The following is a 27,716-nucleotide window of genomic DNA, read 5'->3' as shown; positions in this document are numbered from 1 at the left end:
CAATTGTCTGAATCAATTTTCCATGCTAGAAGCAAAAAATATCTACGTGGTGGGTATTTTATTGTGCCTTACTGTATCTTTTAAGAATGTGTAAAGAACAGACAATTAAAGTAATGCTGAACTCCACGTGTTGAAGAGATTTCCTAAGGTTGCAGCCTTGAGTCCAGTGACAGCAGAGCGGGTATGACTGTGTGTTGTATTCCAGTCTTTTCAGCGATGAGGCAGAAATGCAGTGCCTTAACTTTCTTTTTAAGGTACCTGTGCATTCTAATAACCTCTGCTACATCTGCTGGAGATGCCCATATTCAGAGGAATGTGTAATACACTGTAGCTGATTTGGTAGCGATAATATTTTTTACATCTTGAGAAAACAGGTTGAATGATGGAAATGAAAGAATTGTACTAGCAATAAATTATTCCTAGGACTAATAAAAGAAATCTGATTCTGTGCCGTGTCTCTAAGGTACTGATCAGCTTGTCATAAATATTCTTTCTTTAGGACATAGGGAAAGCTTTCGATAGATGAGTCTGAGTACAACTGGTACTGAGAATGAACACTGAATTCTTCTGTAAGACCTGATCTCAGATGAAGGTGTATGTTGAAGATCAACTTAAATGCATGGTGTTTCTACAATATATGTAGGGCTGCAACTGTCCTGTCTGGAAACTTAGAAATTTAATGATTAAGTTGATCTCGTTAGGCCCTGTTGTGAAATGTGATTTGGGGAATAATTGAGAGCGGATTATTATTTTGTACTGTTTCTTCACATTTTTAATATTTTATCTGAAATAACAAAACTCCCTTTAGCTTGTTTTTCCTTAAATCATATTTTAGCACTATGTAAATGCTCTGTAAATAGTGAGGAGGGAGGTCAGCGATTATGCACACATCTTAATGGGGCTTTTCATGCTGACATTTCTTTTTAGGGTTTTGCTAAAAATGTAATGGAAGATCTCTAAAGAAAAAAATTGCTTGATAGCTTCTGTGAAGCAAGAGAGGTTTGTACAGAGCTGCAGAACACTTCTGTTTCCCTACCCTACAAAGACTGGTATGTGAGAGTGCTCAAGGGTGTTCATCAGATAATTTGAGTTAATGGATGGAATGAAGCTTGCTTATTTATTTCTTTCCTCATTATCACATAAACAGTGTAGTAAGGCGAAGTTCAAGTGAGAAAAGCCATTCATCCTTTCCAGGAGACAAGACAGCTTACTCCTGAGCTCCCACCTTTTAGATTTCCCCAGATTTCTTCTTCTTAATCTAATAACAGTTCAACCTAACAGTTGTATTCCCAGCATTAGCTAAGTCAAACCACGTGGCTTTGTCTTTGCTTGTAGTGGCAGCAAAAGGTGCAGAGGACAGTTCCTAAAATTGCAGTTTATTTGGATCTCACTTTTATAACTACCCTTACCCTCGGGGTGAATGTGTGTGTCTGGGGCTCTTAGAACTGTGTGTAGTAAGAGTTTATGATAAACTACCTCTGACATCGTCATACCTGAGGCACGATCCTGAAACAATCGGTACCCGCTAATAGCGCAAGCAAATTCCTGGGAGAGTGTGTTCTTCTGTTCGTTCTTGATTCCAAAACTTTTTGGGGTGACGGGACTTACAAACATTGCAAAGGTTTGATTTGAAAGGGCTTTTTATCACTTGAACATCACCTCTGCTTTTTTGTGACTTTTTATATTGGTAACAACAGCTAACTCTGTCTGAATTATATTGCCACCTATATGGAAGGTTGTGCAATATTTTCCATTATAAGACTGTTTCAGTTGCTTATTATGTTGCCAACATTCAGCTGTTTGGGCTGAAGTTTTCCATGCTGGGTGTCTCCTGGAGGGTGAATTTCTTGGGAAAGTTTCAATAAAAATACTTGAACCATTCCAGGTAATGAAATACTATATTTTTTGCTCATGATTATTAAAGTTCTTGCAAGCACTTGATTCAGAAATCATTGCACTTACCTGTTACCTATTTTGGAGCAGGGAGTTGGATTAGGAAGGTGAAAGGGCAAGGAAAATAAAAAAAGGCGGAAGAGATTTCTTTCTAAGGAGTGGGCTCCTCCCTGGTGTTATGAACCATCTGCAAGAAAGCACACCAGCCCTGTACTTGTCGGGTGAACGGCTGGGAACTGAGTGATTCTCCTTGTTTCCCTGTGCCGGTGTGGCATATTAGATTTGGAGAGAGAGGCTTACGAGGCATAAACACAGTCCTGTGCAACAGGGAAGATGGCTGAAATCTGCATTGTGGTGGAAATGGAGGAGGGGCAGGGTTATGGAGTTTAGAATAAGAGTTGAAAATAGTAGAGGTGGATTTGCTCAGCAAGTAAATGGACCTGAAGATGATGAGAAGAGACTATTAAAAAAGGAGATCGGATATAGCCGAAGTGATCCTAGAGCAACCTTTGGCAGTTACAGTTCATTTTCTGTTTCCCACACATCTCGTGCATTTAAATGACGCAGAGAAAACGATATACAATCGTGTAATTTAGAGACCAGTATTCGACTTTAATTCCAGCATGTTTCATTTCTGAGCACTTGATGTTGCAACCATAATGTACTTCCGACACGAAAATTAAGGCCTTAGTAGGAAATGTCGTTCTATACCCATCATTAAAATGCTTATATTGTAAGCTTTGAAGAACGCCACCATAGTTAAGCACAAGTATAATACTGCATTTCAAGTAAAATATTGAAAAGTGTTTTATTTTAGTCCATTTAGACGTTTCCTTTTCAAAACCATAGCCATTTATTATTCAAAACCACTGCCATTTATTTATTTATTATTGAATTTATTTTGAATAAATTCAAATTTCCGTCATTTTTGTGGACTTCAACTAGACTGGTTATACCTCAGTATTATTTTAACGTTGTTATTTGTGGCCAAGTTTATTAAGTAACAGAGTTCATTCTGCTGCTTTTAATGTGTCATGCTTGAGGTTATCTTCCAAGTTTCCAAGGATTTATAATGTTGCCATAACATTTTCTTAAGGAATAAGGCTTCCCATCCAGAAACAAGTGTACATCATAGTACAAATTCCAAGTATAGTGAATTAGACATTTCCTAGTTAGAGGAAGGCAAATGTGTTCTGAATGCCCATTTTATTAAGATCCCTTTGCTTGTTTTATTCCTGAACAAAATTTATACATCTCTTTGGGGACTGTTTTGTCAATAATAACTGCACCCTTCTTTAGCGAAGAAAAATTTAAAACTGAACTGTTACTCTGGATGTCTGCTTTTTAAATATTAACTTCATAAAAATGCCATATCTGTGTTTGACATGATGTATTGTCTCTGCTCAAAGAAGATAAGCTGTCATGTCATAATACCTGTTTATTACTGCCTGTGGATTGTGTGTTGTTGTTATGTATCATGGCAAAGATCCACTTATTAATGCCTCCATGGTATGGATGGACGGGATACATCTTTATTGCTTTAACGGTACTTAACATTTTATGCCACTGTGTTTCGAGGCTGCGTTAAACTACACAAACCTCTTTTGAAAAAGAGCTAAGTTTTGATATCAAGGCCAGATTTTTCTTTCATATTTGGCACAGATGCCTAAAAACCTCTTCCCAGGAGCTGATTTTTCTCAGAGGTCTCTCCATCGGTGCAGTCAGTTCTAGACTCAGGGTCAGCTTCCACCCAAACAGCCTGTGTGTTGCAAGCAGTTGCAAAATGTTGGATTTCTGTGGAGCCTAAATGAATATAGTGATTCATATTAAACTGTTGGTTGAGGCCCAAAGAGGAAGCTGGACTGTCCTGCAGCACCCTGTTGCAGATGCTGTGGCAGATACTATGTGTTACTGTGAGACCTCGTCTGACCTCATGGTCACATTCGATGCGATTGTGTGGTTCTATGGCCTGCGAAATGGGTTTGTCCAGCCAGCCTGAGCCTTCATATGACAGCAGGATAAAAACTGTGAAGCAGATGTGTGGCAATATTCCTCTCTCTCTGTGGCACCTGCTGCTCTTCAATTGTAGCTAAAGGTGGATCTCGCAGTCCTCTATTAGATTCTGGAGGAACATTAGGGCTTGCTTCCAAGTCTTCGCATCTGATAAGGAACATCAAGTCACACGACAAGCAGTTTGGTCACATAGAAAATATAGTTGTTGCACGGCAAGAAATGTGGTAGAAAGATGGGTTGTCACCAGCTAGCAGCCAGGTACCCCCACAGGCCACTTCCTCACACCCCCACAGCCCTGGCTCCAGCAGGATGGAGGGGAGAATAGGAGGAGCAGGAGTGAAAAAACTCATGGGTTGAAATAAAAGGAATCGCATACCTGGCACTGTCACAGTACTTAAGTTGCGTTAGGCCTTCAGCAGCACGTACCAAGGCTCTACAGAGAGAGCTCATTTGATTTTCAAGAGCTGGGAACTCTGGTTTGTGGAATTGCGGTTTAACTGGACATCTTTTATGTCAGGCAACATTGTCTAAAACCTTTAGAAAAAGGATATGATTATCCTAGGTTGGAAATTCAGTATCTGCACAATCTAATCCATCCCATCCCTTCGACCCTCAGATTCAATACATTTGCCCCTAACATTTTTCTCCATTATAGCTACTCAGCTACTTTTTCACAGAAAGATTGAGTGTAGTTATTGTAAAGAATTGAGTATAGTTATTAAAATATTGTGTGCAATGCTTGTCTCTAGTTGGAGTTTAAAATAAGTGTGTGTTTGTACATGATGCAAATGTCTGATGTAAATCCTATTGAAATCAGAAGCAAATGGCCCAGCTCTTGAACACTGGAATAAAGCTGTTCATGGAAGACTTTGTATTCTTGAAATCTGTGTGTTGCAGAGGAACTCATCATGGCTGACATGACATGTTAAGCCCCCTTTGGTCACCGAGGGTGGAAAATACTTTACCTAAAGCTTACTTGCAGAGAGTGTTTCAAGCCTCTCATCCTCATGACTGTCCTTGTTCTAGATTTATGACTGATGCAGCTCGACGTGAGCAGGAGTCTTTGAAGAAAAAGATTCAGCCGAAACTCTCTTTGACTTTATCAAGCACAGTGTCCCGTGGGAATGTATCTACTCCACCTCGCCACAGCAGTGGAAGCCTTACTCCTCCAGTCACCCCTCCAATCACTCCCTCCTCTTCATTTCGCAGTAGTACTCCTACAGGTAAGCACCTATGCTTCAGTTTATCCCAAATAAACTAACAATTTTGCTACATGATATTTGGAGAATGATAGACATACTGCAGCACTGGGAGGAAGAAGCCCTAAAAATAAACCAGAAAACCTTTGGGCTCTTTTATTCGCATTTGATTTGCAGTTGCTACAATTTGTTTGGGCATTTGTTTCCAAACCTTTTGCTAAAGCAGAGGACACTCACTTTAAAGTTGGTGGCTGAAATTATTACACTAAGAAACTAACCCTGGCAGAAACCAGAAATACCAAATGTGCAAAAGACCCTCAATGTATCAGGAGAGCTCTTCACATGGTACAGTGTCAAGTTAAGATACAAGTACAAGTGATCAGAATCTTCCCTCTGGTACCCCCCTTTTTTTTTATTTTTTTAAAGTTAATAGATAAATGAGTTGACAGGGAGGAATGTTCAGCAGCTGTCATCGTGTAGACATGATTTTCATCAGGAAACTGTGTTCAAAAAAATTAATAAAAAAGTGACCCGTGTTTTCTTCAAAAATTACTCCAGTGATTTTCCCAGGTATTAAATTCCTGGGAATTTTTTGCGCTGAGCGGAGAAAGTGAAAATTGCTTACTATGCTGAACCACATCTCTCGGCCCAAGTCAGTCTGGTTTACATTAGGTAGAGATCTTGTCAGATAGTTCTGATAGGCTTCAGGTTAAATACCAGTATTTCCTTCTAAAAATGTGTATAAAACTAATATTCTGCTCTGTAACAAATAGGCTCAGCATATTCTCCTTATTAGATCACATGAGCATCTCTGCTTTGATAAACTGCTATGCCATGTGTTTCAGATAAGATACTTAATGTTTTAGTATTAATGATTAAATGGAAAAGCTGTAGCAATCCTTGTGACTCTATGTAGGAGTTCTGAAATGAATGGGTTGTTCAGTGTGTCCCTAGACATGAAAAAGAGAAGCGTGCTGAGAACAGTGAAATTATAAAGTCCTAACATAATACAGAACATTTTAGAAGTAAGATTTTCTTAATCGCCTCCTATTTAAAACAAACTGATTCATTTCCTTGACATCTGCAGGATGTCAAGGAATTTCTGCTTTCTTTTGTTTTACTTTTTGTGCAGTTCCTCCTGGGAAGGCTAATTCATGATGTGGTCAGGTGGTATAACTGCACATCTGTCGGGAACATTGGTAGCAATGTACTCTTTGAAACATTCTCCGTCAAATACTAAAGAAAAAAGCCAATATCTGTCTACTGAAATACTTTTATGATTAATATATTTTCCTGACTTTTAAAGTTACTCAGAATGTGGTTTTACCTGTAGCTAGGAGAATCAGTTTGTTTTGGCTGAGTTTCTGGGAGTCCTCCTTGCCAAGTTATAAATAATAGCAGCCTCCACTTTCTGCACCTGTTCTTCCAGGTTCCCTGTTGGAGTGATGTTCCAAGGTTAGGGTTTGTAACAGCCTGGTAGCAAAAACTCTGTGTTCCTTCTTGAAGATTTTTTTTAACTATCAAGTGAGTTACATTTCAGGAGCCTCAACACAGAGCTTCCACTTTCGTCATGTTACAAGTATTTCTAGACCTAAAATAAGCATTGAGATGTTTCTGATAACTACAGATTTTTTTTTTAAGTCTTTGCTTGGCACAGGATTTTATTCTCTGTCATGGTTCTGACTTAAGTAGATGAGGTGCTCCGCGGCAATTTCCTTTTCGGTACCAGTGCCGCGCCTGCAGAGGGAGCCCGGGAAGACCAGCAGACTAGTTTAAAATCGGCAGCTCAGGTGTCTCTTGTTGGCTGATGCGAATCTTTTTACCTCAAGTGTGACTATACATGGCAGTTGACTAGCAAGGCAATAAAACCAGGTATAGTTAGGCAAGATCTGTTTTAGGGAAATAATTTAGAGTACACTAATTGTCCTGCATTTCAGCCTTGTGGTGCCTACACAGCTTTCGAGCCCTACAGGCATACCCTCCACTGCATCCAGTGAGAATAAGGAATATTGCTGTATTCTTTCAGTGCAGTCCTGTTTGTTTTGTACCCTTGTTAACTCGTCTCTGAATACAGGTTAAACGTGTGTTGTGGTAACCTGAGAAAACAAAGAGGCTGTTTTACCTTATGTTGTCTGAAAGGACGTCATCTGGATTGATGTTAAGTATTTGTTATAATTCAGATATAATCATTGTCCTCATCCTCCTGTGCTTTGTGAAAAATAGAATGAGATTGCTTTGACCTGATCTATTAATGAAAAATTCAGAGCAGTAGTTTCTTTTTTATTATCTCCCATCTCAGTCATTTAATACTTTGTTAGGGTACCAAACCTGAGCAGTACACCTGGTGTTACTCGTCCTGTACAAGGTGTAACTCCCAAGTGGTGCCACTTCAGATGCCAGAGAGCAAGCACACCTTACAGGTGAGTGAGAGGGCATGCAGATGGGCACGTCCCTCAGCAGAGAACATCTGTCCCTTATGTCCGTTTGCTGTTCTTGGTTGAGGTAGAAAGCAGGAGTCTTGCTAATCTTGGCTTTCCTAGGTGGAGTAGTCTTAGCTCTGGTGAAGCTAGCAGCTGCCCGAATCCCAGTGGCCTTTGTGCATATCCGTACAGCTAAGTCCTGCTGTTGCTTGATGCTGTTGTCGTTTTTCAGCAAAGCGAAATTTCATCTAACGATCTCTCATCCACGTATTGACCAGACGCAAACCCACTTTGCTCGTGAAATTTGATAAGAAACAGTTCGAGGTGGTTTGGCTGCAGAGAATGTTTGTTAAAGTTTGGCAGTAAAAATCCATGCCAAAAGACTACAGGCCAAATTCACAGACGGAGCCGAGCTGCTTCCAAGCTGACACACGTACACGCTGCAAATGCTGCCTGTGTGTATATATCCACCTCTGGTGTGTAAGTGAGATTATTCATGTGGAAGCAAAAAAATTCAGCAAAGTGTGCTCTTTAAGACTCTTAGGTGATGAGGAAGACGTGTATTTATCTGCAGACTCTATACGCGTTAGTCCCCTGAACTGGCCCGTCTGTGGTTTTGGTGGGAAGTAGAAATGCATTAGTTAATTTTCTGTACCTCCCTCTGTTCCCTCGGGGGTAACTGGCGTGTCCTCTCTGCTTACATTTGGCTTTTTGTTCCTTCTCCGGTAACAAGTTTTCTCTTCTTCATAGGACCTTCATCCTTTTAACGATTGCAGAATGTTCACTTTAAAAATTCATTCCAGGTTGTTTTTTTCGGTTATGGTTTTTTGTTGTGTGTTTTTTTTAACAATAGTGTTTCCCAGGAGACTGCATTTAGCAGGCTTAAGTGCTCTTGTTAGAGTTGCAGGCGCGATTTAGCAAAAGAAATGGTTCCCATCAGCAATACAGACTCCTTAGGGTGGTAGGGAAATATAACTAAGTAGCACCAGCGCATAGCTTATTTTGGAAAGATGTTAACAGTCTGCAAACATTGAAGTATCTCTTTATTTAAGGAGCACTCAATTAAGTCACAAGAACTTATGTTGTCTTTATTTTTAAATGTCAATTTTCAACCCACAAAACTAATGAAGTCTAGTTATGAATAAAAATTGGGCTGACATTGCATCTTTAACATACGCTGTTAATTTTTTAAATGTTTTCATACATCTATGTGGCTCACAGATGAAATTTCCACCCATAACTTCCTGGCTTTTGAGTGCAAATCAGAGCATTGACATTCCTCTGAAAAGTATGATACGTCTTCATACTGAAAAGCTTTAAAAAAGCTTCAGTGGTAGTCACTTATTGGTAATTCAGTATTAAAATAACCTGGTCCTGATTTTAGTTACTAAAGTAGTTAATAGTAATGAATCTCAGACTTATAAAAAATATTTTAAAAATAAATCCACTTTTGCATTGAAAGAATGCCAAAAATCATCTGAAATGGCTGGTTTGTGTTTGGTTGATTTTTCCTTCCATATTTAGGACAGTTTTCTAATCTTTGATTTTTTTAAATATTCCAGACCTAGGATAGTAAATTTCAGCCTGTAGTGAAGTTTTGCCCTTCTTATAAATTCTAAAGGAAGAGTTTCTTACTACCAACTGGCTTTTTAATGGCTCAACCCTAAACTCTTGCCCACCCTCTTAAAAAAAAGCTGGAATATTTGAAAACCTCATCATTAGCATGACATTTTGCACTGGAGAAACTGGCTCTCAGGCCTCCTTTCCTCTTTATTTGGATTTTTAATAGATCACACGTTACAACATTAATGCTGCTTTAATAGGTTTACAGACCTCCTCACTGCCTGGCAGCATTGGGCAGCGGCTGGTCCTGGCACCGAGCATTGGGGATGCTCCGGTTGGCTGAAAGGGCTGCGGCTGTCCGTCAGTCCTTCCGCTTCTACCGGGGATGGAAGAGTGAAGTTTCCCTGGTGGGAGGTCAGAGCTGACCCCACCAGAGAACTGGCAAGTTCCGTTTTGATTTGCGGCTCTCGTTTGAGGAGGTGACTACTGGCTTATCTTATTCATTAGGATAAATGCCTTTCCGGGGAGTCATATTTGTGCAGTCGTTTTTGTCTGACTGCATTTGAAAGATTTTATCCTTCCTTTATATGGCAAGTTTTCTTGAAATTTCCACTATCTCAATCTCAATATTTACCAAAGTGACCCCATTTTCTACCCAGAGGAAATACCTAACCTTTCAATGTTTTTTTTTTCTTTCTAGTAAAACATGAAAGTAATAATTACTTTTAATTTGGAGTAAAAGTTACTCTGTAGGATTAGCTTTAAACTTTAGGGAATCTAAGATCTAAACAGTGATATTGTAACCAAATATTCCTAAAAATAAAAATATTTTAAGACTTAAAAAAAAACCTCTGAGGCTTTCAAGGTAGTATTATTGATGTAGAGACCACTACATTTACCATCTGAGGATACTGTTTGAATGATGATTTAGTGTGTCTATAGTACTTGAGTATTTTTTTAGATATATAGAGCATATTCTTCAACTGAAATCAAGACTGCTTTGTAGCTGTGTCAGTAATCCTAAAGCTGTACTGTTTCAGCCAGTTAGAACAGAGCCTGTGAAATGGGCCATCTTTTCTTCTAATAAATCATACTAGTGGTGAGCCATGACTTTATATAATACATGATTTAAAGACAGAAAGTGAAGTTCAGTATATTTTCAATCCAAAAAACCCCCCCAGGGTTCACCTATTGTGTATTTTTCAGAGCCTGATATAAGTAGAAGTACTTTTGATACCTAGTATGGCTGCATTCTTAAATATGGACAATGATTTTCAATATGTTTGTGTTTGTTGTAGAGAGAAATCATGTTCCATTTACATCATTCAGGAATATCTTCTAAGATTAAAATATTGTGTCTATAAAATTAATAGATTCTTATAACTCAGGCTATTAATTTTATTCAGCTGGATTTTGTTCAGGATTCAAATGCTACTACTGGCAAAACAGTGACCAAAAAATTACCGCTTCCTTCTTGTGTTAACAAAAATTCTTGCTACTGATGCAGTAATTTAGAACGTCATTGTTCCCTCTATGGGTGACTGACTGACAGAGGAGGAAAGTCTGCATATTACGGCTAAAGACCTCCTTTTTGCTCTTAGTAAAGGCAGTTGGGACTCAGAAAGGAATCTGTAAGGATCCACCTTGCTTCTGGTCCACGAAGGACCTGTCTGTTGTGGGACCTTTGTTTTTGGGAAGCACTGTGTGGCAGTTGATGAGTTTTCCCAATAAACTTTGTTGTCACAAGTAGTTATCTCAGTGACACGAGATATTGTTCCTATAATTCTGCTCTATAGCATTTGTCTTCATGGATAGCTCATGAAGGAATCCCAAGGACCTTCTCTGGAGCCTGTTTCATTTTCTTTTCCAAAAAGGCAAAGAAAAGTACCCCTTGTGTGCGGGTAGTAGCAATCAAAAACGCAACAGTAACCAGCCACCGGAATTGGGCGTTGAAATAGAGTAGCAGGCTTGCTGGAAACTGACATGGTTTAGATTCCAAATGTGTTTCATTTTTGTTACTTTAAGTTGTTTTAAAAAAGCATCGCCTTTTGTAGTGCAAAAGCTCATTGCTCTGCGTAGGTATGAAGGCAGCTAGCGTTTCAGTGCCGTTCCCATATGTTCCACTTTTTCAACAATGAAGGAATGGTACGGCACAGACAGCTGTTGCGCAGGGTGCTGTAGCAGCGCGTTAAACAGAGGCCAGCAAGAGAACAGATCTGCTCAGTAAAGCTGCTTTGTAAATTTGAAGTGGACAGTAGAAATATAAATAACAGGGGAGGTGCCCTCAACAAATGAGATGGGGACTGAGAGGAAAAGAATTTAGGTGCTCTAACATTTTTTCTTTATGGGTGTGCTATGAATACATAGCCAAATGAAACTGAATTTGTAGCAGAACTGCTATTTATATCAGAATCTCTTTGGCTTCTGTCAGCAGGTGGCATTTCTGAACTCCATGTTAGGTTGATTCAGAGTAGACTGTGAACCGTGAAATGTGCTCTTCATTTGATAATCTGCAACAGCTCTTTCTTTGGGCAAGGCACATTGGCTCAATACTGCTGCAGAGAGAGCTCTGCTGTGGTGGGCTCTGTTTTTTTAAGGATTGTGCACTGCAAAATATCTTTCAATTAAGATTTTAAAGGTGCTTGAAACTAGACTTGGGACAAATCAGCGGAAATAAATACATTTGCCAACTTTTTGAAAATCATGCTACAATGTACATGTACCTCATACTCCCTGAGGATGTGGCTGCCTGACTTGAAGCGCAGAGCAAGCATTTTGCCAGACAGGAATCAAGTATTCTGCACTTCAGAGTCCCAAGCTCAAGAATTTAGATACACACCAGAGCCGAACTTCAGCCATTCGCTTCAAAACCGCTTTGCCTGCCTTAGCATGTTTTAAGTGATCAGGTTTAATTATTACACCCTCTGTTAATGTGATATAGTATCATGCAGATGTAGTTGAAAAAATAATGAAAAGTAGAAATATGAGATCAAATCCCAGGGCTCTTTTATTAAGTTGTTGCCGAGAAGTGGTCTGAGAGAGCTACATTTTTGTGTGTTTGACTTATGGGGTGTCTAGCATGGTAAAGCACGAATCAAGCAAGTTGTACTGCAGCTTGAGAAAACACATTTTCGGATATCTGAGGAGCCATCTCATTAGTTGTTCAGACTGATAGAAGTTTCTCCTTGCTTAATTGCCTGTTAAGAGACTGAAGAACTTGTTTGCTATGTTTTTATTAAAAATTAGATATATAGACCCTCTCCTGTATAAACAGTATAACTAAGCTGTACTTCACAAAATGAAGGACAAATTCTGTTCTCCAACATAGTGAAAGTCTGTCTGAATGCATTTGACATTTCAGGCCTGTGAGGTACGATAAAATCTACGACAAAATATCTTGAGGCAACTGTGTTCTGGTCTGTGGTCAAACTTCCCTCTGAGGGACTTGACTGGTGCCAGGATTTTGCATTTCTGTGCAGATGATGAAAGAGAATTTCTTTATAATTATTGGAGCCAAAATGCTTCCATCTAATTGCAAGTTTGGAGGCCTATATTAATCCTACACACTTAATATATCCATATGTTTGCCCAGCATTTAGCAGTCTGAGGCACTATTCAAACAGAGCCTTATGGGTGTTCTTGTAAAAAATAAATACATAAATAGTAATTAAAAATAATGAATAGCACTGAGCAAAACAATTGATCAACACATGAGTGAACTATAATATATATGTATGCTTAGACATGGTATGAGATTTTAACACGAGCTTTTGGCTGAGGTCATGACAGAGCATGAATAATAAGTAAAATCTGTGGTAGCTTCTAGTTTCTGCCTTAAGGAGTAAAGGTTTCCAATAACAATGAAAAAATAATAAGTAAAAGTGCAATTATTTCCTGTAGGGGTTTTCTTAGCACAGGTGGGATTTGTTCCCAGCAACAGCTAAAATATGTTGATTTTTCAGGGCTAGATGCCATATTCCCCTTCTAGGGACCCAGGCTTTAACTTCATACGCATTCAGCTCTTTCTTCCAGTTATGCAGGGTGAAAAATGCTCAAGTGCTCATCCCTGTGCTTGCCTAAGTGCTGCAGAAATGGGTCCCTTTTTTTCTGGCAGTCATCTGTTGCCAGGTGGCCGTCCGAGTTCCTTAGAAAGGCAGAGAGTGTGTGTTGTATTGGTTGTTCACCGACAAAACCAAACCAAAAGAGTTGCATTCCCAGAACCTAGCGAAAGTTAAGCTTGGAGGATCTGTGGAGCAAAGATAATCTCGCATTAAATGCATAGCAACAGTGCTGTGGTCATCTCCTGGGCATGACCACGTGGCAAATAATAATTACCGACTTTATAGCCCCAAATCAAACAGCTTGAAACTGTCATGAAGACCAAGGACATGATCTTAAGTGAAACTCGCACAAATTGATGTCCCAGAGTGGCTGAAGGTCTCCACTGGCAGACGGATGTAAGTCTTCTTGCTCCGGCTTTCTTGATCATTTTTGTGGAATTCTAATAAAACAGTGACAATAAGTAGAAGTAACTTCCGGTGATGGATTAGTTTCTCATATTTCTCATTGGAGATAATCAGTAACATCCTGTAGGAGCATGGAGGGGGCTTTAGCACACAAAGTTCAAAAAGATTATGAAATGTCATTATTACATATCACCAAGATAATGCTGAGGGTCAAGAGGGGAAGTGAAATAGGTGTGCAGAAAGGAAAGGGGAAAGAGATTTTGCATCAGAAATCTAAACAGGTGAAGTGTTTACAGATAGGATTTTTCTAATTTAATCTTCCTTTTCTGTGATCTGTCAGAGAGTATCTTGATTTTTCCATGTTGTACCATTTTTTCATATGCCATTTATTGAAATCTGGCTGTGTGATTCCCTGGGTACCTGCTCTGTAGTTCGTATGGACCCTAAAAGAAGGATGAGAGTTGGCCCCAGCTTGATGGCTGTTTCTCTTACAAGAGAGGCCATGGTGTCCTCCATTATTTTGTCTCCTAGGCAAAACTAGTCCTTAAGGACGCTGCAAACCCCAGGCCCTATTTGCCATGTGGGAGTTATCTGGTTTGTTTTATGTGAGTGTGGGACTCCGTGAAGGCCACCTCCGTCAGTGCAGATGGGCCAGGGGAGCGAGGAGTGTCAGCTGAGCGTTCCCAAGGAGCACGAGGCCCCAAGCACACAACTGTGGTTCTTACAAAGTTCTGTGGCTTTGGGGTGCAGACTCTAGAGTATTTCTGCAGGGCTGTGCTAGACAAGCCAACAAAACCCACGAGCATCTTGTTTTTTCAGAGGTCTGGGTTTTCCACTGGTTGTAACCTTATAAAGAAGGAGGAAAATGATGTGGATTGTCCTTTAACGTTTTGTATCGTTTTCACAGAAGCCTGTATCATGATAATCTCTTCTGCTTAGCCCTTTTTTAACTCCATCTTGAAATAACTTGGCACCTAAGTACAAAAGGACCTATGCTACATCCACAAGATGAAATTATTTTAAAGTGGTGCTTAAAACAGTTGAAATTACTTTTAAAGTTAAAAGGCCATTTGTGAGTTTATATAGATAAAAGAAAAACTGAGGTAAAAATAGTTGATGGGGGAAAACAGGGCTTTGCTGTGAGGGGAAAATACATGACGGCTTTTTTTTAATCACAGTTCTTATTATAGCTTTCCTCTGCATTTGCTGATGCTTTGTGGGTGCATTTCCCTAATTCTGTAAAATTTCTGGTTTGCTCTTTAACTTGGCAAAAAAAATATATTGAGCCCAGTTTGCTATAAAAATATGGGGAGATGGACTCTCTTGTCAGGTTTTGTGCTTTCTAGTAGAACTCTGAATCTTGCCAGAGGAGAAAGCAGATCAAAAATTTAACATTGCATCTTATTTATCTCATCTCGCTTGCTACAGGGAGCTTCACATGAAATGTCCTGCTTGTTGTACTTCGTCTTCTCAGCCCCTTCAGAGCATTCCTGTTTGATACAGACAGAAATTGCATCAGCAATTTCAAAGCTACCGTGCTGTAGAATTGTATTTTAGTTGCACATACCTGTAATTAATTGCATGGGAATTTTCACAGTACTCTCCCCAAGGAACAATTTCACTGAAAAGCAACTGAGTTGTCTAGACTATAGCAACTCATAAAATCATCACTAGTTTTGGTTTTTGAGCTACAAAGCTGCAGCAGAAACGTGGCTTGTGGATTTAAAGTACTTGCAAGCGCAGGAACTGTTTTATAATCCCCATCGTAGTAGTCTAACCTGGCAAACTGTTTTTAACAAGGTCAAGAACAGAAAATGCGCAATAAGCTTAAAGTAAAGATTATCTCTGTGTTAATTTGTGATAGGTTTTTTTGGTGTAGAAGTGCACCCGCTATACGTGGACCTTTCTTCCTCCAAATGTGTGCAAAATTGACGTTTTGTAGAAAGCACATTGTGCCTGCCTTTCACAGCTTCTGGCATAACTGGTTTAATGTAGGAATAGGTTAATGCTCAAGAAAGGAGCTTCAGTGGTTCTGGGTAACAATGACAGCATTCATGTTTGGGTGTTTATACCGCAAGAGCCAATTGCTGGAAGGATTTTTTTATTTTATTTTATTTTTTTACTGCTTAGCTTTATAAATAATCTGCTAATTACCTTGAAAATTACTGACTGAAAGCACAAATGTTTTTCAGAAAGTTGAAAACCGTAGTTGGGCACATGAAACTTGTAGGTGCTTACTTAAATCATGCCTGTCTATGTGCACATGCATATAGACATATTTAAATATATATATATGTATATATGCAAGATGGAACATGATTTATTTGTACTATTGTAGTGCCTCAAGAACTGAAAAACTCACTCTAGCTATGCTAGTGCTGTGTGCCTACATACTGAGTTACGGTTTTCAAGGAGCTGTTACGCTGCCTAGCAGAAAGAAAAAAGCATACTTACTTAGACCAGCACTTCAGTGTGCCCAAGATGGTGAAACTTAAGCAAATGTTTAAGTTTTCCTTGTGCTGTAGCCAAAGCAAATCAGAAGTCAAAAAAAGCCAAGGACTAATGTACCATTTCACACTCAAAACACAGAGAGGTTTATTTCACAGGGGAAATGGTGTATTTTGAGTCAGTGCTAGCCAGTACATGGTCATCAAACTGATGTAAAATTCTACCTTTGTAGCTTTCAGGTTTTACCGAGTGAGCTAAAGGCTATGAAACATTTGCTGACCCCCAAAACTACGTGTTCTCTGTCTTGTTAGTGCTTGTGGCCTTGCAGGTGATAGACACCACGCACACTGTTGCTGAAGGTGAAGGCTGGTGTGTTGTCCATGCTAGCACAGGCTGCCTCTTGTCAGGTTTTTCCATATATAGTCAGACGGCATCACTCGCAGCCCTTTCTCAGCACTTCTGCCTTTACTGCAGTGCCAAAGGATACTAGAAGCCAAAGAGCAATGGAAAATAACAGCTTGAAAAGTACTTTAAATTGAGATTCAGCTCAGTGATATATCATCTGAAACAACACACACCTGCTAACATACGTTTTGTACACCTGATTGAAACAGTGATAGCCTCAGAGAAAGGTTTGTGACAGCGTGCCAGGCACAGTGCAGATTTTATTTTATCAGAATCTTTGTTTTTAAAAAAGAGAGACACACAACTCCCCGTGGAACGTTTTCTTACATTTGGGTTATCAGAATCTTTGTTTTTAAAAAAGAGAGAGACACACAACTCCCCGTGGAACATTTTCTTACATTTGGATATTAAAAATGCATTTCTTTTTCAGGAACATGAAGTAGGATGAATTAAAAAATTTAGCAGCTCTTTCCTGTCGATTTTTTGTATAGGCAGGATGACAAAAGCCACAATCGTGGCTCAGTTATTAAGAGTCATCTTAATCTTCACTGGCAATTCTGATAAATGTCATTAGGGCTATCCTTCAAATTATACCGGTGGAGTGTCTTAAATCTAGATGGTCAGAGCTGTTAAAAGCAGGTAGAGAGTAGCATTAAGTATATTTGCATCAGTATAAATCCTCTCGCCCTCCAGGGCACTGAAGTGGGTAACCTGCCATTGCCTCCCTCGAGGCCTGTCAGGGGTTTGTCACCCTCGCGGGGCTCAGAAGCGTGAAATTCCCTCAGCCCAAAGCTGTTGACAGTGTCGAGCTGCTCTGGGGCTCTGGAGCTCCGCCGCACCCAGGTCCTCCATGGGCAGCAGGTCCCTTCAGCGTTATTCAGCTGATTCATAGAATGCTGGGGGTTGGAAGGGACCTCTAGAGATCATCTAGTCCAACCTCCCGCCAGAGCAGGATCCCCTGGGGCAGCCACACAGGAACGCGTCCAGGCGGGGTTTGAAAGTCTCCGGAGAAGGAGACTCCACACCCTCCCTGGGCAGCCTGTGCCGGTGGTCACGTTCACGCGTGAGGGTCTGAGGTCCAGCCCAGAAGCATCTTGGAAATGCCCACGTAGCTGAATCCTGCTGGAATCCGCAGCGCTTCCCATGCAGCCAGAGCAGCCACAGCGATTCCTTGGGTTGGAGCCCGGCAGCGGCTCGGCGCATCCTCGCCAGGTCTGGGCGCAGGCGAAGCGCACGGCAGCCGGGTGGGTGCGGGCTGTGTGTGCAGGAGGGGTGTTACGGCCTGTACGGCTGAATAGCTTTTGGACAGCTGCAAAGCATGTTTAACCCGATGTTATAAAATACGTCTCAAATGTATTTTCAACTGTGGTTCATTTATGTAGGTTCTTTTTATTGTAATCCTTTATCTTAAACATGAAACTGTTTCCTGATACTTTTCCTATTTTTTCCTTCTTTTTTTTAATGAAAAAAGAGGAAAAGAAGAGAAACGAAAACCTGCTTTTTTGTTATATGCATCAGGAGAGTCCTTAAGTACAGTAATGGTGCCCTGAACTTGTATTTTCGTATTTCTAACCTCAGAATGCAGGCCTAGCAACTAAAAAGCCAAAATAACATTAATTATGACTGTTCTTCGCTGTGGTTTTTGGAGTATAAGTTCGTAACAGATGTTTGGGGGAAGAGGAGGGGGGAGGAACGATGGCTTGTTTCTCTTTCTCAGCCCCAACTGGTTTTAATTCTTTCTTGAACATTTTGAGAATATCTTTAAACATTTGCCAGAGTTCAATTAACATCCCGTGACTAAAGGTGGAAAATGTCCTACTTTGTTTTTCTTCAAACGTATACCTGCTCTTGCTGCTCCTGCCAAAGCCAGAGAAAGAAAGGATTCCAGCTGGCACAGGTTTTATTAGTTACACTAATTTGCAGGTTAAGTCTCAAGTTGGGAGGGGTCTGCTGGATCGATTTATTTATTTACTTTTTTATTTTCATGATTTTAAAAAAGTGCTGTGTAAAACACTGCTATTTAATTGCAGGAAGGTTATGCTCCTTTTTTGGTGAGCATTTAACAGCTTATTCTTTTTTAAATGAAGTTGTAGAAATCCAGTTTTAAAATATGTTTAAAGTAGAGAACGTGTTCTTGGGTTTATCATGTTTTTCCTGACTATGTATAAACAGAATATTGTACATCGTTGAAAGCCCTTTTTTGTGGAAAACAGGATTGGGAAAAGAAGTTTATATAAGAATGCAAAATAACTTCCCGAGACTATTGGCGCAGTGTGACCATAAAACCTCAACAGCACATTGTGCAGTGACATTATAACAATTTGCTTTAGCACCTCTGCAGCGTTCTCAGAAAGTCCTGTTCTACAGAACACATGCCATGGTATCAGTTGACTGGTTTTGCCAGAATCAGTTCTTTACATGCATATTTTTGTGATTAGTTGATATTTCTCAAGTAATTGGAAGCGGAGGATTTTTTTTTTCTGCTTATTAAATGTTTGTTTTATTTGCATACACTTATACATTCAGTAAGTTGTAACATACCTGCTTAGCTAAGTGTGCAACATCATTTTTAGTGGATTTATAATCTCTGGGTTGGGATTTTCTGTGTTTTAAAGACTGTTCTTTGATATGCCGATATCAAGATACAGATACATCAGGATAGAAAATGGCACACGACTGCTCCCAAGGCCAGAGTCCAGCTGCTCCACCAACCCCTGTTATTAGTTTTGCTTCTCTTGGAGCCCAAAATGGAGAGCAGATACCATGTGGAAATATTTCCCAGTTTTACTCATAGTAAGAATATATAATACTAATGCCATATTAACAGTACTTTAAATAAAACCCTTTATGTTTATTTTGTACCTTTATCATTTTAGCTTTACATCCAGGATTTTAAGGTTTTAGCTGGGCTAGCTCAGCTGAAATGTTTCTGTTCCACAGTACAGTATATTTGGTTCTGTGTTTTACCTATAGGGTCTGAAATGTTTGCGTGCTTTCCAAAGTGGATTCAAACCTTGTAATTGAATACATTTTCAGTCACTTAAAATTCAGCTTGAGCTTACACTGAGCATTTAGATGAAAGCTAAAGATAATTTGAAATGTTGGAATTGACCTATTTCGTTTAGGTCACTAGGAGAGGGGAGGGGATGTCCAGAAACCTCTACCCTATGCCCTTGCTGCTTCCACGTTCCTGCCTTTGGTGCCCTGTGGTACAGCAGATCATAGAATCATAGAACGGCCTAGGCTGGAAGGGACCTTAGGGACCATTTTAACCCAGCCTCCCTGCTGCCAGGGATGCCACCTCTCGACTAGATCAGGCAACACATCCTACTGACTGAGTTACTCTTCAAATGCTGCAGATGAATGAGTATTTTTTTTTTTTTCTAACTTACTTTCTCTCATGCTTTTAGGGGCCTCGCACATTAGAATGTTAGCTCTTTGTGTTTGAATCCATGTTCACACCATTACATGAGGCACATTTTTGAAATTGTCTTGGTGCTTATTCACTAAGTGAGCCTTCCTTCAGCCAGAGACAATGGAAAATTAGTTCTTCCAAGCAGTAATAGTTCCTGAACGGCTCATTATTTAGCACATGATAATTGGTCTGAGCTAGGAGAGGACTGGAAGGAAGGGCGGTTTCTCCAGGAGGCATTTTTCTGGCCAAATCCTGCTCTGACTAGTGTCACAAGGAAGAGCAGGATGCTGAAGTGCCAGACAAGGGGCGCGCTCCTGGCACAAGCGTGTGCATGAGCAGCCCGGCAGCGACTGCCGCAGAGCACACAGCCCGCGGGACCCCCTCCTGCCCAGCACAAGGCCCAGTCAGTAATAAATTGTAATTGCTCTTTTGATGGCTCTTTCCTGATCGTGCAGAGGGACGGAGGTCTCTGCCAGCCTTGGCAAGTGCCCCTTTGACAAACCATAACCATCTCAAGCAGCTCCCGCGGGTGACAATGGAGCTGGCAAGCGTGCCGGCGGCTTCAGGAACAGATTTGCCTCTCCTCTCCCAGGAGCGAGGTCCAGAGATGTTCCCTGGGATAAGAGAGAAAAGTTCTAACTGTGTGTGCTTGTGCCCACTGGTTGGAGAAGGGCTCCGGCCTTCACCGTGGTGAACCTGGTGCTTGCTTTAGTTGGCTGCTTAATTCCAAACGCTGGAATTGCACTTGCAGTTGAAACTGCCAGTGTCTGTAGCGCTACGCAGGCTCTGGTTAACCCTGTTTTCTTCTGCTGTGTTACGTATGTGTTCTCACGAACGGTATGTTCACACATGAATGTTAAAAACGTTTTTGAAAATACAAGAAATTCATCTGAATGAACCTTTCACAAAGGCTGAAAAACACCTTCTGTCCTCTGAGTCTCCTTCTCCTCATGCCCCCAAACAAGCAAAGGAAAAACGAAGGCAGAGCCTGTGTGGATGATCCAGTGTCTGAGTTTGCGGAGCCGATGAATTGTGCCACACAAAGCAGCTCCCAGCCCAGAGAGTCCTGCTTCCAAAGGACTTGCATAGCAGCCGTGACGTGTATTATTTAACTGTTTTATATTTTGTTGCCCCTAGCATTTATTTCCTGTGCTTTATATGAAAGAAGAATATTTCATTTTGAATGAGTGGATATGTCTTCAGCTCAGCAATGAGTATCAGCTGTGGGAACATCCTCTCTGCTGGTGAGCGCGGAGGAGACTGTGTGCATCCACGGGCACAGAGGGAAGAAGTTTGACAAATCCATAAATGTGCTTTATTGTTTGACCAAAATTCACATAATATCAATAATTCACTTTTTTTTTATCAAGGAAGCTGTCACAGTATATGGGAAGGCAAACTTCTTAACATAAGAAGTGCTCTCATAAAGCTGTTTCTATGAAATATAAACTGCAAGTCCCGCACGGGACAAAGTGTGAAGCTGGATTTTTATGAGAGATCATTGGAATTGCCATGAACTTTCAGTGACACCAGCAGTGTTGGTTCCCACTGCAGTAAGCTCATAGTTGTTCAGTGTATACTTAAATGTATGCGTTCTGGTCACAAAAATAATTGGCAAGGATGTTTTGGGCTTGTTTTTCTTCATGGGAGGAGAGAGGAAGAACTCATAATATTCTTGATCAGAGGTCGAGATAGTGTTCGTTGTAATGGCACACAAAGCTTGTGCTGGTTTTAATCAGCTTTGTCTTTTTTATATTTCAAGGCACAGTGTAGAAGCCTTTAGGTTTAAAAAGTGACATAACTACAAATGATGTGCAGTTGCTTAGAACCAGGATTCGCTCAAAGTTGAGGGGAAAATCCTTGGTAAATCTCATGGTGGAAGGAATTCACTCGTGCAAAAGGCAGAATTTGTCTTGGCTACAGTGGTGTGAATACTGAATAAACCTCAGAGACATAAAAGATAAGGCTCCAGATTTTGAGCAGTGTAGCTGAGATGTTGTCTATTCCAGAATGTCAGATGACTAAACCTCTGCAAAATGTTTCTTTCTGAATTATTTAAATTACTGACTTAGTCTACTGGAAGAAAAAGAAATAGTAGCAGGCAGACATTCAAGAGGTGAGATTTTTTTCTGTAGGATTAAGCGATGTTCTTGCTGGTTTTGATAGCAAAACTGACTGGGAGAAGAGGTAGAGCAAGTCTTTATGGTGCAACTTCTGATCACACTACGGAGACTCCTTAGCACGCAGGCAGTAATGGTAATCCCTTTTCGTGCATGTGTTTGCTTTTGGCAAACAGAGTGCTGTGATGCAGACAGGCTTCTCGTTTGTGAGGGGCTGTGTTTAAACAGAGCGTAAAAATTAAGAGAGAAATGACTTGCCAGAGTACTTTGCGACCCTCTGTGTTTTCTGGTTTTTCATAGTTAGTAATTTCCTGTAATACCTGGCTCTGGTGTGTGCAAGCTGTGCCTCGTGGTGTCCACCTCAAGTCTGTGCCTACCGCAAATCCATCTCCACCAGTGGAGCCCACCTCCTCTTTCAGGAGCAGTGCCATTGTGTCAGCATGGAAAATTCCAGAAAAAAAAACATCCCAAACCAGCATTCTTTCTTTGCCTTTCTTTTGCTTTGCTTTATTTTTCGGTCTGCTGGGGGCAGCACTGATGAAGTGAGCCTTTTGGCAAGGCCACTGGAGTGAGGAGCGGGGAAATGGCTCTGTGGGCCAGGACTGAGGGAATATTGCGTGCGAAGGCGGGGGCAATGTTACGAAGATGTTACTGAGTCATTCAGATAATAAAGCAGTGGGTTTAGGTTAGGCTGAGGTAGAACTATGTTGGGTCTCTGAATGAAAGCCAGATGATGAAACTGGATATGGCAAAAAGCAACGCGCTAGCGAGGAGCCTCGGAAAGAGCATTGCCAGAGGGGAAAGGTGGAGAAGGCAGTTTTCTTGCTGTTGTAGAATTTGTATTCTGCTACGGCAGTAACATTGTGTATTTGTACGCTGCCTTGCTGAAAACATGCTTCTCTGCCAGCCTTTCCACTCCAGGTATTTGGATGCTTCATCTTAGAGAAATGTGTCTTCTTGAATTTTGGGGAGCTTCTTGCTGTTCAGACTTCTGAAGCACGATTGGAGTGTTTTTCCTTTGACTACTGATGGAGGGAACGATCAGTCTGGCCTCCCCAGCACGACGAGAAGCAGTGAGGCCGTTAGCATGTGGGCTACAGGAACATCTCTGCTCAGCCCCGCAGCGGGGCAGCGTGCCCCAGCAGAGCCCGCCGGTTTCTGTGTGCGTAGCACCATCCAAGCGGAGCTCAGCGAGCCAGCTCTCTCGGAGCTCTCTTCAGAGTTACTGCAAATACTTGGCCAAGTCACGCAGTTGTTACGCCTGGAACAGGTCATAGATTAGATGCGAAGGTGCTTAATTTTTATTGGGTTTGTTTTTTTCATTATAAAAAGTAAATATTGAAAAATATTATTGTGAAACACCAACTGAGTTTAAAAAAAAAGAAAAAGACAAAGCAAGCTATATCTTGATCGAGATATAATGCTGCGATGTGCTTCCCCTTCAGCGCGCTGCTGTACCCTGACCAGCCACACCAAGGAGCCAGCGGCGACTCGGGTCGCAGTTTGGTTTTGCCCACCTCACATGGAGCTCAGGGCCAGGGACTCCAGCTCAGCGTGGGAACGGGTCCGCAAAGCTCAGCCTTACAGTACTTAATTAAAATACCTCGTCTAGGGGCTGTTTATTATGGCAGCACCAACCTGTGCCTTGTGCTTTTTGCTTTTCCTTTTTTTTTTTGTGTCCTTCCCCCTCTGATGTGTCGCGCGCAATCAGTGAGGCACCACATGGGTTGCTGCTCTTAGATACTGACAACTGAGGAAATTAAATTCTGAGGCAGAATCAGTTAAAAGCCTGACTAAAGCAGCGTTGTTTTTCTATGGCAACTGAAACAACATAATTATTTAAAGGATAAATTTTTATTGCTAATGAATTTTTTCAAGACAGTAAGTTTTTTGCATTTTGTTTGTACCACGACTCTCTTAAATACATTTTGGGATTTTTAGGTTTTTTCGTAAAGGGAGTACGAGCAATTGAGTTCAGTAGGACACTTAGATAAAAGCAGTTCCAGCCTTGTATGAAGCAGTATGCCTTGGGGGTACTTGGCACCATTAGTGTTACTGTTCTGTGCAAGAAGAAATACATATTTATATGGTTATTCAAACTTGAAAAAACTCAGCATATTTGTAAAATCCATAGTGACAAGACTGTATTTATAAACTTAAGACAACAGAGCATTTGCTTATACTGTTCAAACTACACTAGGCAAAATCTTGAATTTTTGTTCAGGTAAGATAATTAAAAGAAAACCAGAAGGATGATCTGACCTCACAGACACTTATGCACACGTTTTGGTTTCTTCTGTCTCTCTCCTTCAGTGTGTTTATCTGTAAGTGAAGCATGGGCAAAAAGTTGTTACTGAATTGGATCCTACTCTACAAAGTTATTAGAAAAATTAAAAGGGTGTAACATAGTGCATAGAGTGCTGATTGTTATTTTATAGAAACAGGATCCTTGCTATCACTAAAAGTAGCGATGTCCTTAGTAGATGTCGTACAATCTCAGGTGATGGGTTTTTCTGGAGGACAAATCCTGTTTGGGAAGAAATGAGTCCTCTCTTCAGGGGCTCAGAAGGGGGGTAATTATAATAGCAGCAATTGTTGGTGTCGGTGTTCAGAATTCTTTTATTTCTTCTCATCCTAAGAGTGTTTACATGTATTTACAATCGGGTTTTCTGTTGCATTCACTAAAAAAAAGGAAAAATGCACTGAGCTAAAAAGTTTGAAAGGAACAGCTCGAGGAATTTTTTCCATCAAGATACAATCAAGGGCAGGAAACCGTAGAAGCAGAGTTGTGGTTTTACCTCCATTTTTTTTTTATTAGTTAATTAAACTGCAACAACTCTTAACTTCATTTTAGGTTAGCTGTTCCTAGAGTTCAGAAATATTTGAAGAGGTCAATAATGCTTTCCTTGGCTTGCGCTCGTTCTGTGTGGGATGAGGAGTCACAGTCGGGAGGGCAGAGTTTTCCAGACGTGCTGCAGAGCGGGTGTGCGTGCGCTCGGGTCGACGGTGGGAAACGTCCGTCTCTCCTCGGGGCAGACGCGTGGACACCCCGACATCGGCACGCGACCCCACGGCCCCTGAGTGACGCTCAGAGCTACCAGCTCAGCTCAGTCGGTGATGGAGAGGACTGGAGTGAGAGTGCTGGGGGAGCGGGAATCCGAAGGGAAAAATTTGAGATGATCGGTGTGTGTTTAGTTTCACCAGAAGGTAAAAAAAAATAAAGCCCAACAGCTAAGACCCCGTTGTGCGCTGTGGGATTTCTCGGAGAAATCAGGCTGTTCCTTTCATAAAGTGCCGCGAGGCATCTGTCTGCGTTCTCTTCTAGAGCGCTTGGGGGGCATGTGAGGGGAGGGAATGGAGCCCTGCAAGTGTCACAGAACTGTCTTTAATAACGGGAGCCATTCCAGCGCTCGGAGCCAAATCGTCTTTCAGCAGAAAGGATAAAATTTAGCAGAGCTGGGAAAGAAAAAGAAGAAAGGGGAGGGGAAATACAGCACCACCTCCTGCTGACACCACAGAAGTTTCCCTCGGCTTTCCCTCTCTCTCCCTCTGTGCATATATTTTCTTTTTAATCAGCTGGGGCTCTTCCCTCCCCTGCGCTGTTTTTTTTTTTTAACTGTATTTTTATAGTTGGAATTCTGCTTTCCTAATTTCTCTTGTTTCACATTTAACTTCTTCAGAGGATTTAATTAATAGTTATTGCAATTAAAAATAATAAATAAACTCGGCACCAGCTGCTCAAATGACTGTCGTAGCATATCTGGAACATAATGCGGTCTGTTCGGGGCAGCCACACAATGCAATTTATCCCCACACCTGAGGGAATGAATTTCACAACTATAATTGCTACAATATAATTCTTATTAATGTTGTGCTATAATTCCTATTAATTCCAAAGGGCTAGTAAATGCATTAGGACTTGTCAACATATTATTTTACACTGTTTATGATCTGTAGAATTACACTCTTCAGTATTGTGTTGCATAAAGAAAAGCCTTAAAATTAGCTTTAATTGCGGGGGTGGGAGGGGAACCACATTTTCTGGTCAGGCGCTGGGAAAGACGGAAGGATCCTGGTGATGGCGGGGTAATGAAAACTGCATTTTAAAATCCGTCCTTTGAACTTTCTCTGCCATGCAGTTAACAGTTTATGAAGATATATTAATAATGCCTGTCCTCGTTATTAGAAAAAAAGCCACTGGTGTCTTCATGAAGGAATAAATAACTATAAGAAAGATAGGATTATAAAATCAAAAAAAAGCCTGTCTTGCAGCAAAGACAAAAGTGGGAAATTACAAGTCATTGTAACTGATGTAATAAATGCAGAGTGTGTTATCTCGCTGTGCTCTTATTTATTCTTGTTTTATCTCACTACCCCGCGTTTCTAGGTAGTGAATATGATGAGGAGGAAGTAGACTATGAAGAATCAGACAGTGACGAGTCCTGGACGACAGAAAGTGCTATCAGCTCTGAAGCTATCCTCAGTTCAATGTGCATGAATGGAGGGGATGAGAAACCTTTTGCCTGTCCTGTTCCTGGATGTAAAAAAAGATATAAGGTAAGCAGGAGTGCAGACCTACCTATTTTTTTTTCTGCTGGTATAGTGAGGGGATGAAAAAACGCTCTAAAATAAATTTGTACCTTTTTTGTTTAATAGAATTTTCACGTTTATTTTTGTGGTATTTTGGCAGAGCACGTTTTGTTCACTGTTTTTCTCAAGCACGGCCAAGTTATCAGTTCTACAAAGGATGCAGTCTTTTGCATCCCTGTCTGTCACGAGAGATTACACATAGTGACTCTTTTACTTTACACATTTTAAGTAGCTTTCTATTATTTAGACAAATTAACTGCAGAATGGAGGAGGTACCACCAGCAAAATAATCTCTAGGGTCCCTTTCAGGGACACTAAATAAAAAGCTTCTGGCCATTGGTGCCAGAATGAATTTGTTTGCCTAACTGCTAGAGATGCTGCCTCTCCTTTAGTGAGAACGGGCCCAGGGTACTTTTGCTAGTAAAGGTGATGTGCAGGAGGTGGTGGTTCATGTTTTGCAAGTCAGAGGTCACCTCAGGAAGGCAGAGCCTTGGAGAAGTTCTGACATTGTTCTGTCCTGGGTCCGAGGCCCCACGACCCATCTGCACAGCTCCTCAGGTGCAGGGTTTGCCTCTCTCCGTGTGACACGCTGGGAAACAATCCACCCCGTTTTAATTACTCTCCATCATGAGAGATTCTGGTCTGTTTCTGGGAGTGAAGCGTTTTTAACTTTGAACTGTGAGCAGGCTGGTGTAGAACATGCCGTGATGTGGTGAGGACAGGAGTATTGCTTCACGTGAACACATGCAGAGACAGATGAAATTGCACTGAACAGCTTGGACTTCAGTGTGGTATTTTATAGTCATTGACGTGTGGGAACAGAAATAGCGTGTTGGCACAGTTCCTCTAAATCATTTTCAAGTTTTTGCATGAAGTACTGGAAAATTCGACCACTGACCTATACCCCAGAAAAAGCAGTGGTGGTTGTATTGGTAGTTTTATTTTATGGCTTCTCCTTCCAATAACTGAAAAGTAGAGACTTAAAAGAGAACAGAAATATGAAAGAGAAATATAGGAAAACCAATAACATTTGAGATAAAGCAGTTGTTACAGGAATGAATAAACTGTGCGTGAAACTGCATAGTGGACAAAAACATGTTTTCAGTGATGCTGCAGCTGTTGTGGACTTGCAGCAGCTCCCAGAGCAGCAATCCCAAGACTCAGGTTCGTGTACGGATCAGTTA

General features: G+C 40.9%; 1 protein-coding gene across 1 annotated transcript; it reads left to right on the top strand.

Annotated features, from left to right (window-relative positions):
- Positions 1-4,933: 4,933 nt before the first annotated feature.
- On the top strand, positions 4,934-26,499 carry JAZF1 (JAZF zinc finger 1; the record flags this gene model as incomplete). Its single annotated transcript, XM_009875045.1, has 2 exons — positions 4,934-5,129; positions 26,330-26,499. Coding segments are annotated over exons 1-2 (363 nt in total), but the record flags the coding sequence as incomplete, so codon positions are not given.
- Between the last annotated feature and the right edge of the window lie 1,217 nt (positions 26,500-27,716).

The sequence above is a fragment of the Apaloderma vittatum genome, unplaced genomic scaffold (assembly GCF_000703405.1).
Source record: "Apaloderma vittatum isolate BGI_N311 unplaced genomic scaffold, ASM70340v1 scaffold4648, whole genome shotgun sequence".
Lineage (NCBI taxonomy): Eukaryota > Metazoa > Chordata > Aves > Trogoniformes > Trogonidae > Apaloderma > Apaloderma vittatum.
Note: the sequence above shows the minus strand (reverse complement) of the source record. Positions and strands in the feature narration are given on the sequence as shown.